The sequence below is a fragment of the Myotis brandtii genome, unplaced genomic scaffold, assembly GCF_000412655.1.
Source record: "Myotis brandtii unplaced genomic scaffold, ASM41265v1 scaffold693, whole genome shotgun sequence".
In the NCBI taxonomy this organism is placed as follows: domain Eukaryota; kingdom Metazoa; phylum Chordata; class Mammalia; order Chiroptera; family Vespertilionidae; genus Myotis; species Myotis brandtii.
Window position 1 is genome coordinate 2,644,155 of NW_005370710.1, and position 13,403 is coordinate 2,657,557.

At 54.3% G+C, this 13,403-nt stretch overlaps 1 protein-coding gene across 1 annotated transcript in view; it reads right to left on the reverse strand.

Annotated features, from left to right (window-relative positions):
* The window catches only part of DOCK3 (dedicator of cytokinesis 3), a 204,694-nt gene that overhangs the window by 27,839 nt on the left and 163,452 nt on the right, over positions 1–13,403 (reverse strand). Inside the window, exons 29-38 of the mRNA XM_014529727.1 lie at positions 12,786–12,880; positions 10,630–10,705; positions 10,032–10,132; positions 9,733–9,791; positions 7,865–8,013; positions 5,386–5,471; positions 3,373–3,399; positions 3,145–3,240; positions 748–808; positions 229–322 (exon numbers count right to left, since the gene is read on the reverse strand). Of these exons, the coding sequence (XP_014385213.1) occupies positions 229–322; positions 748–808; positions 3,145–3,240; positions 3,373–3,399; positions 5,386–5,471; positions 7,865–8,013; positions 9,733–9,791; positions 10,032–10,132; positions 10,630–10,705; positions 12,786–12,880 (844 nt within the window). The remainder of the gene's footprint in view (positions 1–228; positions 323–747; positions 809–3,144; positions 3,241–3,372; positions 3,400–5,385; positions 5,472–7,864; positions 8,014–9,732; positions 9,792–10,031; positions 10,133–10,629; positions 10,706–12,785; positions 12,881–13,403) is intronic.

Here is a 13,403-nt window from a genome sequence, read left to right on the forward strand (position 1 = left end):
TGGAGACTAGAGCAGGCAGAGGACATGGCAGGAGGCACAGGTGGGAGTTCTGCCTGCTTTCTCTGCCACGTTACCAAGGAGTCGAGGGGAAGGAGTGAGGTGAGGGGCAGCGAGGCCCCAGCACGCTGCCAAGGTCTGGCAGACACCAGCCAGCGCCATCTCTGCCAGCTGTGCTCACCCGTCCAGGCGGTCCTCACCGGGAGGCACGGCTCTCTCTCTCACACTCACCTGTATAGTTCTCCGCCTGCAAATGCATGTCACAAAGCTTATGGATGTAGCGAATATACATCTCTTCCTTGTTAATCTCCGACTTGTAGAAGTTCTGTAAGAGACAAGGAAGCACACACACAGGTGGGCAAGGCTGCCACCGGCGGTGGCCATCCCTGAGCTCCAGGCGGCTGGCCCCAGCCCCGGTGTGCTGGGCAGCAGTGGGGGCAGCTGTGGAGGCACCAACCGGAAAAGGAGAGGACCCACCGGCAGGTCCCCGGGAGCCTGGAGTAGTGAGGAAGGGGAGGAGTGCCAGTGCAGACTGGGATCCGGGCAGGCTGGGAGCTAGGGTAGGTCAGGGCGGTGGGACCCCGCCAAGAGGCCAGGCTAGAGCTCTGTCCAAAGAGCAGCTCATTTCATTCCTTTCCCAGTGGGAACAGGACTGAGGAGATGCGCGCTCCGAGAGGCCCGTAACGGGATGTCCTGGCGACCCTCGCGGCTGACAGCCATGTGCTGGAGGAGAAGGGCATGTCCGCTCACCATCAGGTTCACCGTGCAGCCGACCTTCTTGTTCTCCGTCTCCTCTCCTTTCATGCAGTCCCTGCAAGGAGAGCGCAGGGGAGTGCCCATGGCGTGAGGCGGGAACGCTGGGACAACACGCTCAGCTGTAGTCCCACGGAGGCATCAGGCATCGCGGGGACCCACCCGACTGGGATGCTCTCCAACCGGAACTGCTTTCCTGCTGCTCCCCCGGACGACGGGCAGGGAAGACTCTCCTAAAAGAGGCCTTGCAGCCTCTGGCTGTGGCTGTGCGGTGGCTGCCTGTGCCTACCCCAGTGGCTGGGCAGCCCCGTGTGACGGCAGGGGGCGGGAAAGGAAGGCTCCCTGGCTTCCAGCTGCCTCCTCCAGGTGGAGGTTCTGATAGAGCCCATGGGCCCGGCAACACTGGCTCTGTCCTGTCCTCCAGGGACCGAGAGCCCTTCTAGGGCTTTGCTTCCTAACCTGGGAAACACGGTGGCTACCGATGAGCATTTCTCTATCCAACACGGAATGTCCGGGATTCCCCCAGAGGTTGAAGAGCTGCTTCTCTGAGGACCTACGGTTCGTGCCAGCACAGAGCTCTCACACTAGAGGTTCAAGGCATTTGGGAGTGCTACCTATTGCTTATTTGTAAAGATATATGCATATTGAGCTTGAAACAGCTATTCTCTTAGTAAGTTCTTGTTGAACTAAACTGCACTGGGGTGGAAGAGACTTCCTCGGTCCTGCATAACCTCACAGTAAGTTCATCCAAGCGAGAGTCTGTGCGCTGCACCTGCCAGGGACTCTCAAGACTCCATACGGGGAGCCAGGGAGGCAAGGACCAGGTTGCTGTCCTCCAGGAGCTGGCTCTCTTTTACTGGATGAGTTAGAAAGGTGACACAGGTCCTCATCCAGGTGACATGCTCCGAAAGAGGTGTGCAGAGACAGCCGGCTAAGCTCCTGGGGAGGCCTTCCCTGTGGGGGTGCGAACAAGGAGCCACACTGGGAGGCTGGGCTGCAGGGCGTGGGGATTGGTGATTGGCAGGAGGTGGGGCTGGAGCCGTGGGCGAAGACCAGTTTATGAAGAGCCTCTGACGTCCCCGGAAAGAGTCTGAACTTTGTGTTGCAGGTACTACCACTGAGACAGGAATGGGGGAGAACAAGGCAGGCGGGGCAAGCGCAAGCAGCTAGAACTAGGCCTGGAGCCCGAGAAAGCAGCGTCTGCTCTTTCCACAGCCACAGCGGAGCGGACCAGCGCTAGTGAACGCTGTCGTGAGGAAGAGGCCAGGAGCTCTGTCCCCTTCCTCCCCGGTGGCGGCAGGTGCAGGGAAGACGAGGCTATCCTGGTCTGTGGTGTGAACAAGTCAGTCCTCTGTTCTGACTCCCCAAAGGCCACCTGTGACCTCATGAGGCCCCGGAACAAGGGTCTGAAGCTCACACAAGCACAACTGTGCTATGGGAAGAGGGAAGCTCAAGATGCGAGCTCTTTTCTCAAGAATCCCACGTCCACCCCCAGCCCTGCCCTGGACGCCGAGTCCTCTGCTCAGCAAGCTCTTGGCGCAGCAGCGCCTTCCCTTCCGCAGCAGCGATAGGGCGGACCTCGCTCACATTTCCTGCCCGTGGGTTGAAAACGCTCCCCGGTGCGCCCGTGTCTTGTAGCAGAGGAGACGGAGCTACTGCTCGGGGCGGTTTCCTCTTCCATTCCTCCTCTCTCCTAGCGTCTCCCCCTAAGTTCCAAAGGCCCCTCAGCCTCTGCACCCGCACTCTGCTCAGAGGACAACCAAGGCTGTCGTGGTAGCTTCACTGTCACTTTTAGATGAATTCAAAAGCCATGAAGTGACGGAGAAAGCAGGTGTTCATGCAAAAGCCAGTTTCACATGAATCTCAGATTGACCGGAACGGACAGACCCTGCGCCCACCCAGCCCGCTTCCTCCATCTGCTCACGGCCAGCACCAAAGGACAGACAGAAGCAGACTCTAGGCAGAGAATGCAGGCATGGAAGGGTGGGGTCCCCGGACAACGGCAACGCCAACCGCAAGTCCTTCTGGGTCACACTTCTGTCCCAGGCAACACTCCCTGCCCACCTGCCACAGGCTGAGGAAGGCCACACTGAGCACCTACAGCTAGTCCCTGCCTCGCTTTCCTCTCCCTCCCTGCTGAGCCCACGCCTCGGAAGGAAAGTCAGATGGCAGCATGTTCTGGGTGTTTCCTGGGAACATGTGCCCAATATCAGGAGGGATCCCAGGAAGGAGCCCTCCCTCCACCCTGCTTGGCCATCAATAGATTCTTAATGACTGGCGATGGCACGCCACACCAAAGCAGCCCTCCCCGAGGGGCACCTGGTCTCAGCTTCAAGGTCAAGGGATGCCCCGCTAGAGAGAGTATCCTGCGGCCAGGAGGTGCCTGAGCAATACCTGTAGTCCAGAAGGCGCTCCATGAGGCGCGTGACTGAGGTCACGAAGGAAATGCCGGTCTCGCGCCATGTTTCCTGTTCAATCTTCTCCAGCAGGCTGTGTGGACGAGTGAGGGACACAAACACAACACACAGTCCGTGAGCCTTCCCTGGGCACAGGAGGGGGACCTGGAGGCCCGGGGCCCGTGGCAGGTCTGGAGACAGCAGACTCACCACGCCGCAGCCTTACCTGGGGTAGGGCCCAAACAGCTGGGTTCTACTCCACGCAGCACAAAGCAAGGACAAGGCAATTACTGAACCGGCAACAGCAAATAAACATATTTTCCATTTTCCTGTACGAGGCCCCAAGAATGCCACTGAACCGAGGGCGGGGTTTCCAAGCCCTGGCCCCTTCCAGTGTACGCTGTGAGGTCTGTTCTGAAATGCCCAGGTCCTCTTCTCACTCCAGCCCCAGGCCCCGCTACCTCAGACGGCCTCTGGCTTCTCGAAGAGCCTGGCTTCTGAGAGCCTCTGCCTCCCACAGGCCTCTCCCGACCCTCGTCCACACTGTCCTTGCTCCTTCAGCTCATGGAAAGTCCCTGGATTGGCAGGCCGAGCTGAGGGCGCACCACTGGGGACTCGCACCCACAGCCTGGCAGCTGTTAAAGCTGCTATGAGGATGACAGTCTGAGCGGAGACTTCTGGGAAAGTGAGGTTCCCCATGTGACTAGAAGAGAAGGCAGGACCACTGGCTCTGGCCTCTGGACCACATGGATAACACGACTGTGTCAGCATCCCCCAGACTGCTCTCCAGAGCTCTGCTCTGCTGGCGACAGGGAGAGGTGTTTTGTGAGCAAACAAGCATGGGAAGTGCTGAGCACCACACCCTCCTTTTGGAGACTTTCACCTCTTTCTGCACATTAAAGGATTTGAGAAATTCTACAATTACAGAGGCCTGTTCCATTTTGTTCAGTTGGGACTTTTCTAAATGAATCAGTCCGTGGCCCACTTGTTCTTTTGTCTAGCATACCTACCACCTCCCCCAAAACACAAAGTGGGAAATGCTGCTCCATGCTACCAGTGGCTTCCAGCGCTCAGACACGACTGGAAGGGCTGTGAGGCACTACTGGGCAGGCAATTTAACTGCAAGTTATTTCTGTGCTACGTCTTCTCTTTGTACTCAGGTCATCCACTAGCGGCTCAGGAAGAGCTTTCTCTGTCTTATTCCACAATTAGAAACAGCTTCAGCTAAGAGAGCAATGCTGAGAGATGGATGCACTTTCACAAACTTAAATTTCAGATGAATCCACATTTCATTGCGTGCCTCGTCAAGGAACAAAGCGGGCATGGCAGACAGAAAGATTCCCCCTCAAACCAGGGGACCTGGCCAGCCCCCGAGCTGCTTCCTGCTGCTGGGCGGCCGAGGGCGAGGGCGCCTGCCAGGTTCTGGCTGTCTCATCACCTCCATTCAGCAGGGTGAGCCCTGCTCTGCCTGCCACCCGCTGTGTCATGAGGATTAAACAGGAAACGTCAACACATTCTGCGCAGCGTAAGGTTGTAAGCAGATGTGCGGTATTATTACTGGAAAAGCACGTTACAGGGTTGTCTTCAATATGGCACTAAAACAAAGGAAATCTTCAAGTTGGAAATGAGCGGGGAGGAGACTACAGCTGTCAGTGTCTTAAGATTTTGTTTAGAAAGAGAAAATATCCGACATCACTATCTGTCTGGGAGGACCACGGCCCCGGAGTCCCTCCTTGCGGACTTAGTCCTTAAGGGCTCTTGGCCTCCATGAACTCAAGCCAGGAGCCATGAATGGTGGGAGCACCCTTGACGTCATCAGTACAATCTCCTGTTTTGCAGGGCACCCGGCCTGGAGAGGGGGAGTGACTTACTCAAGTCACAACATCCATGTCAGTGTTTTCAAGCCAACTGCACACTCACACAAGCAGGGGTTTCACCCCTGCAGCACCGAGCCCTCGTGAAGTCCCCCGGAGCTGTTTGCCCACTGGACACAGCGCCTGCCTGCGATGAAGACATGCAGCGCCCTCTGGCCTCTGCAGCCGCCATGGCCATCTCAGAGAGCCTGCTGTCACAACGCCACTTCTTGATGGACAGCAGGGGATCCCTGCCCCCACTAGGAACCCAGGTCTCTCCTGACACCCACCCTCTGAAGCCTGCCCCACGTGGGGCTGCACCCCGCCCTGCATTAGCCCTCTTCACCCCTCCCCCCACGCGGGGTGCCTGGGGCTGAGCAGCTTACAGCAGGCCGAAGAGCTCCCTGTAGCTCTCGTCGCCTTTCCCTTCCGACACCATGCTGTCCAGCTTGTCGATCAGCTCGGACTCCACCTAGAGGGAAGCAGAGGCGTGGTAACCCGGAGCGGACCCTGCGGCAGGTGAGGGCCTTTGCACCAGACAAATCCCAGGGAGGCAGACTCTTCTCTCAGCCCCGAGAAACCACGTTGCCTCCGGGCCAGGAAGGCTCCCTCCAGTGGTTTTAAGAGTTGGAACTTACAATTCCCAGGTACTGTACTGTTCTCCAGTCTAGGGGCAAAAGGCGAGGACTCCCTGGAGAGAAACGTTATTTTGGATCCAAAACCTTTGTCAAAGGTTTTTCTTTCTTAAAAAAAATGTTCATTGAAAAGAATTTGTACGTATAGAACACTACCCTCAGTCAGCCAGTTACAAAGGAAGGGAGCTGGGCCGGGCCCACGCTGACCACCATTAGGCTGGGCTGAGGGAGGTATTTCCTGCGGAGACTCTCCTTCAGGAAAGAAGGCTCCCCTCCATGTCCCCCAGGACCTAAGCGCTTGGGTCATCAGCAGGGCCCTGCCTTTGTTGGACTCCTGAACCGTGAGGAGCGATTGTGCGCTTGTTACTACTGCCAACTGCTCTGCAGGGCGGCCGTGTGCTCAGCCATTTTCCCAACAGGCTCCATTAGGGTTACTCTGAGGTGAGAGATTAGCTGTCCGCGATGAGAGAAAATCTTTAAAACCTTCATTAGCCTTGAGAATGTGGCATCATGGCATTATTTATACAGATATTTCATATAAACAAAAAACGGCACGGCTGCATTTAATAATTAACTGTAACAGAAACATTTTCTCAGTCCAATAGGGCCAAAGAGTCCTAAGGCAATGAACTAAGAAAAGAATAATTGAATTAGGAAATTCATTGCTGGCAGTTATGGTTTCTGAAATCCCATTAGCAGAAAACGAGATGGTCAGGACAGGGACTCCCACAGTTATGTTTGGCCTGAGGAGTGAGCTGCTTGAATATACGCTTCACCGGAAACAGCAAGCCGAGGCCAGGGGTCCTGAGGGGCTGCTGCCCTGCACGCTCTCTGTGCACAGAAGAGGCATCGGCAGGGACTTGTCTCGGGTTAAGTGAAGTCAGGAAGTCAGGAAGTCGTCTCACTCTCAGTCAGCTGGCTGTGTAACAAGGGATTTCCCTTCACACATGAGGTGCAGGCAGACTGTGCTTCCCAACAGGGCAAAGGTGGGGAGGGCCCGGAGCAGCAGAGACTCAACAGTGCACACGTGGGCAGAGCAGTTCCCTGCAGTTCCCAAAACAGGTCCCTGGGCCAGCAGCACCAGGCCCAGAGATCTTGTTAGAAATTCAAATTCTCAGGCTCCACTGCATCAGAAACGCTGCGGGGAGGCAGCAACAAGCCGCCCAGGAGGTTCGGATGCCATTCAAGTGCTAGAACCTCTATGTGAGGCAGAGGAGCTGGTGAGGGAGGGGATGGGGACATGACTTCATTACCCTCTGCGGCCCCGATACAGGAAAAGGTCAGGAGAACCTGAGAAATCCAAACCGGATGCTGAGGATCCATGTAAGCAGAAACCAGTGACCCCAGGCGAATGCGAAGTTCTTCAGCCACAGCATGTCCTAACTGGCAACACTGACCATTTTAGGTTTGAGGGGTGACTTTTATTACTAGAACCAATATTCCTGAAGCGACGCCTCATTATGCATTCATTCAACAAGCATACTTCCTGTGACATACCGGCTGCCTACTTCTGGATAAAATGTTTCCCTAAGCCCACGCTTCCTCATGTGTGAGCAGTAAGGGGCTAACGTGCTTCTTCAGCCCCGTGCCCAGGTCTGGGAGGTGCTCCATGGACATCAGCTTTGATTCTCATCTCTGTGAACCCACCGTGTCCCACACAACATGGTGGGTTCTACGGAAGAAAAGCACAGGAAACCGTCCTGGGTTGGTCCCAGTGCTGCTCCCCGGAGACAGCTGGGGCGGGGCCGCCTCCTCCACCTCAGGCGGCGTGCAGAGGGACAAGCCGCAGCCAGCAGTCTAGCCAAAGGCGCACCCCTCCTGGACCCACCCTCTGTGCAGGAGTCTGTGAAATTCCGGGCTTCCTGAGCCGTGAGAAGCCACCAGGCCAGGGCCCAGCCCTAGCAATGCCCGGACCTCACACGTTGGGGATCCCTAGAGAGGAAACACCCCCCTCCCAGGGCTCTCTCTTGGATTAACCGGGAGGTGACAGTCCTCTCCTTGGTCAGAAAGTGCCTTTCACATGACATTCATTCCTTTTCTCTGATTCTTTTCTGGCCTCTAACTTCATGAGGAAAACCCACAAATCAATTCTGGCCAGAGTGAGAGAACACCCTTGAACAGGATTCCAGATGGCCAAGCTACAACCCATCCCCACAGGAACCTCCGCCTGGCCACCCAAGTCCCCTTCCTGGGCAGGAGAGCACCCCGAACCTGCCAGGTGTCATCTTACCTGCTTGAAGTTGCCATTTTTCCTCTGCTCCCAGTCCATCATGTCATGAAAGATGGGAATCATGATATTCCGCACTTCTGGCTGCGGGACCAGCGTCACACCCAGAAAAGGACCAATCATTCCCGGGATAAAGTGGATCTTATGTTCACCTGAACAACAAAACCCAACAGGTCGTATTCGTACTTGCTCTGCTTCTGCATGGAGGCTGCCCCAGTGGGCCCTGCAAGCATCAGAGCAGCAGGCTCTCCCCCAGGCTTTCTGAGATGCTCCCTCTCTTGGCTGTAGAGTGTCACGGACAACACGGGCCCAGCCCAGTGAGACAGTGACACAGATGTTCGACAGGCACAAAACTGCCTTTCCAAAGAATTTACCGGAAGTTCCACTAACCACCTGAAAATCATTCTGGGCTCAGGGACGGAGTTCACTACTCTAGACAGGATGGGATTTCCGTGTAACCTGTGACAGTTTCAGAGAGACTGCTCACAACAGTCATTTAGCAAGAAAAAGTCCATCCACATGCAGCGCGCACTCCCTGGGTTCCTACCTCTAGCCCAGGGCATCTCGGTGTTAAGGCTGTTCTGTCCCTGGTCCAGCCACTAGAGGTCTGAAGCCCAGGGGCAGCTGCCCGTGTGCGCCACCTGCCAGAGCCCTGCTGTCAGTGCTTCAGACACGAAGGAGGAGAGACAAACCGTGGGCCGTGTAAGCACCAGGGCTATAGCAAAGCCAAGTCACTCCTGAGGACCAGAAAGTGCCATTCCCATCAAAAACAATGAGAAAGGATTGGCTTATTAGGCAAATGTGACATCTTTTAAAATCTCTTCTATTTAAAAAGCTTATTTAAGGATCAGATGTTAGCCCTGAGGCTGATGTTGCATATCCCGATCTTGGTGACAGGTGCAGTTGCTAGTCCACTGGATTCCTGGGAATTTCAGAGTCTACCCCCCCTCCCCGCCACAGAAGTGCGAGTCCTGCAGCGGGAAGCTGCCTGGGGAACACATCTCCCCTCCTAAGCGAAGGCCCGTGCTTGCTGCAGGAATGGCTCACACTCTGCTTGTTCCTCTCGTGTTAGAGACGGGGATGGTTAATGAAGGACTATGAGACTTTAGGGCCCTCACTCCTCAGGCTTCAGAACCAAGAGCTCAGTTGAAAACAGACTTTATTAGGAAGAGTAGGGGAGCTTCCCCAGCACTCTGACAGGCTAGCAAAAGCCTGCAGCACCAAAGGATGCCACCCACCCGCCGGGCAATGCAGGTGTGCTAGCCCCACTCTCACAATTTCAGATCCAAAGCAGTGGATAGCAGAGAAGCTGTACAGAGAAAGTCATCAAAAGAAAGGAAGCTAAAACCAGTCTCACCTATGGACTGAAATTCCCTTCCTACATCCAACCTTCATGCAATGGGTGTCAGGAATGTGATCTGCTTGCCTGAATTCCAGAAACCCAAGAAGGGTTTCAAACTTCACTAAAATGCATAGCTGCTCTTGATGTGCTGCTGAGATCTCTGAGATCTACGCCTCTGAGTCTGCAACATCCAGACGGGACAGGAAGAGCAGAGCGATCTGACAGGCAGGAGCGCTCAAACTGGAAGATACGACGGAGCCCTCATCTTCTTTTTTTCCCTTTGGACGGTTAGCTCTCAAAAAGGGGGTTGGAATATGTGTTACTGGGGTCTTAGTTCTCAGCCCCACTCTCCTGCCAGGGCTGGTGCACAGGCGCTACACCACCCATCTGAAGTGTTAGTAGTGAAAGACACGGGAAGATTTCTTGGGTCTAAATTAACATTCATAAAACCTGGGGGAGTTACTAGTCTTGTCACTTTCTATCTGGCTACGCAGTATGTGGAAGGGACAAACAAGGAGAAAAGACCTACCCAAATTCTGCCACATGCTGAACAGTTCATAAGCCATCATCACACGCATGTCCCCATACCTGGACACAGGAACACAGGAGCCAGTTATTAGTGCGAGAAGGTTCGGGAAAACAAGGCTACAACCAGGGAGGCCAGTACTTCAGCACTATTTCTAGCGTTGCCCTGACTCTAAGCCATCTGCCTCTCACTGGGCTCCTCGGGAAGCTGCCCAGGGAGCCTGTGGACGCCTGAAGGGGCCTCCCATGGAAACACAAGCCCATCTGGGCATGTGGTAAGGAGGTAAGAGACATATGTCTTACTTATCTAGAATCTTCTTCCTCTTGGCTGAAGTGATGATTTCTAGCTGGAGGCTTGGCTGGTTTATGAACAGAACTGCCAGGCTAAAATAAGAATTCCACACCTAGAGAGACAGAGAAAGAGGAGAACATGTGGCAGCCCAGTCCTTAGCCTCGCAAGAGGGATTCTAAATATACGCATGTAGCACAGAATTCATTTTACAACTTTGAGATCTTTTTTTCTTTTTAAATATCTTTGCAATTTTTTTTTCCTTCTTTTCTGACTCCTCTGAAGCCAACAGTGTTAATTCGGGACCGGGAAGCATACTCAGGGACATCTGGCTCCCAACACCTCCCGAAGCGGAGCTCGCTCTAGGTGACATTCTAGTCACTATCAAGCTTGGAAGCCATTTGATAATACAAACATGTTAATAATAATAAAAGAATCAGTGAGCTTTCCCCAGCCCCCAAGCTGACACGTAGCCGAGTCTTTCTCAAACTCCTGACCTGTACAATTGTAAGCAAAATGAAATGGCTGTTTTAAGTTAAACAAAAACGATGAGCGTGGTTTTTGGCTTCCGAGGGTCGTTACAAAGATCGCGGTGGTCTCAGGAGCCCCTACCTTGAAGTCGAAGTCCGTCTCTGTGAAGTTCTTGTGCAGGGCGGAGGACAGGTACTGCACGGTGGTGACTATGACGCTGCAGTGAGGGAACAAAGTGTTGGCAGAGTTAACAGACTCACAATGGCATCTGAGAGCTTAGCACCAACTGTCTACGGCCTGTGTGCAGGATTCTTGAGCACAACGTGCTCTCACGTAAGATGTGACTATAAAGAAGAGAGAGAGAAAATCAGGCTTGGAGAAACGCCCCATTGTCGGCAGAACAGCACAGAGCAGGAGAGGGTTCTGGCCCAGCTCTGCCATGATCTGGCCTTGGGACTACTTCTCTCTGGGTCCGTTTCCCTGCCTATAAAAGGGGGCAGGTGGGGTTTGATGGTTTTTTAAAGTTGCTTCCAGTTCAAAGAGTGATTCTAGTGTTTTGGGGACTTTTGGGTAATGAACGTATATTATAACCACCAGAGGACTTAGAGTATAACTTTGCTTTTTTACATGATAATGGGGGTTTGTAGTTATTAAATGTCTGTATTTTCATCTCTAAGTCATTTTGTTCCAGACTTTGGTTTAGAACAGCGGTTCTCAACCTGTGGGTCGCGACCCCTTTGGCGGTCGAACGACCCTTTCACAGGGGTCGCCTAAGACCATCCTGCATCTCAGATATTTACATTACGATTCATAACAGTAGCAACATTCCAGTTATGAAATATCAACGAAAATAATCTTATGGTTGGGTCACAACATGAGGAACTGTATTTCAAGGGCCAGAAGGTTGAGAACAACTGGTTTAGAATATCACCCTTAATTTTAGTTTGGGCACCTATAAGGGTGCTGAGGGGCTGGCTTGCTGGAGCCAAAGGCACAGGTTGAGGTAGAGAGGGAGTAAAACGGAAGAGGCAGGTGAGGGTTTGCTTACAGAGGGCCTACTGCCTGGCAAGGGAGCTGATATCCAACAACGACCACCAGGGCTCGATGCAGGAGAGGGGCCAGGCAAAGACAGTGAGTCAGAGAGATGACTCCACCAGCAGAGGGGTGACAGATTTGAAAGGTAAAAGCCTTAAAAGAGCCCGGCGTGGCTCAGTGGTTGAGCATCGACCTATGAACCAGGGGGTCAGGGTTCAATTCCCAGTCAGGGCCCATGCCCGGTTGCAGCTTGATCCCCAATGAGGGGCGTGCAGGAGGCAGCCAGTCAATGATTCTCTCTCATCACTGATGTTCTCTCTCTTTCTCCCTCTCCCTTTCTCTCTGAAATCAATAAATATATATCTTTTTAAAAAGCCTTAAAAGAAGAGGCTGTGCTTGCAGGATAGGCTGGGGAGCCTGGGAAGCTCTGAGGAGAGCTGAGAGACGGAAACGAGAGGGAGTCAAGTGGAAAACCCACCGTGTGAGGAAACAGCTGTGTAACCTTGTTATAAGCACCCCCTGCTCTGTTCTGCATAAAATGCTTGCAGTTCTGAATACAGACAAAGGGCACTATCCCAGGTAAAGTGGAAAGGCCGCGCCGATGCCTTGCTAACAGCGAGCATAAGGAATCTCATTATATGCCGCGTAATGCCAACACGAAAGGCAGGTCAGCGGGCGGAGGCAGCGGCCAGCGGCCGTCCCGTCCCGAGTGGAGGGGGACCGGGTGAGGCTGCACTCACCTCCAGCATCACTTCTCTGGTGTGGCAGTGAGAAGCTCAGGCTAGAAATAGAAACACGGCAGGCGGCCTGGGGTCAGCGTCAGAAGCGGTCAGAGCCGCACAGCCAGGCCTCAGGGGGCACTTAGCACTGACTGTGGGAGGCAAGCAGTGTCTGGCCCACAACACAGACCAAATCAAGAGGGGGGGGGCGGGGGGGGACTGCAGGAAACTGGAGCCTCAGAAGCCAATGGGCCCCCAAACAGGCTTCCTCAGAAAGACCCCTTCTCTGGGTGTCACATTTCACACCCCCAACCTCTCCGTCTCTCCCCTCACCAGGACGACATTTGCCAGGCACCCAGGCTCAATTAAAAAACACACAAACTATCTTTGATTCTTTCTTCTCATTTTTTTCACATTCACCCTCTCCTCTCCGTCCCCATGGCCTTGGCCTTGACCTCTTTCTTGCTTTCTCTCCTGCACATACACGCTCCCTTAGTCTGAGAACAACTCTGTGGGTGCTCGTGCGAGCCCTTCCACACTCACTTGCTGGTGAGGAGTCTCAGCACCATCCAGTCCCGAGGGAAGACGCTCATCTTCATCAGGTTCCGGAACACACAGAACGTCTTCAGCAGGAATTCCTGAAACAGGAAGGACATGCACCATGGCCGCCCCCCACCCCCCGCCCCCGCACTGCAGCGCGGTTCCTCAGCAGTGCTCTCTGGGCCTCTGGACACGAGAATGGGTCTGACCAGCGGGTCAGAGTCTGGCTCCCTTTGGAGCTGCTTCTCTGAGTGAGTTCTAGGCACTCTCACAGGTCAGACATGGGAGCAGATCCCAACTGGGCAGAACAGAGGCAGCCCATGCCGACAGCCCCAAGCCTGGGGAAGGCTAGACTGCAGAGCAACTGCTACCCAACTGCGCCTGGGGGTCTCACTCTGTGGGTCACGGCCCCTGAGCATTTGGTTTTCAGAATCTGCCTTCTGGGATGTTAGGGACACGTCGACAGGAGAAGCACGTTAGGAGTGGCAGAGGGAGACCCTCCAAAGACGTGCTCCTGCAAGGCAGCGAGGAAAGAGTGGTGACACGGATCACTCACAGGCTGGTGACAATCCCAGGAGGGTCAGTCAGGAAAAGTGACGGAGGCCCAGGAAGAGCAGTGAG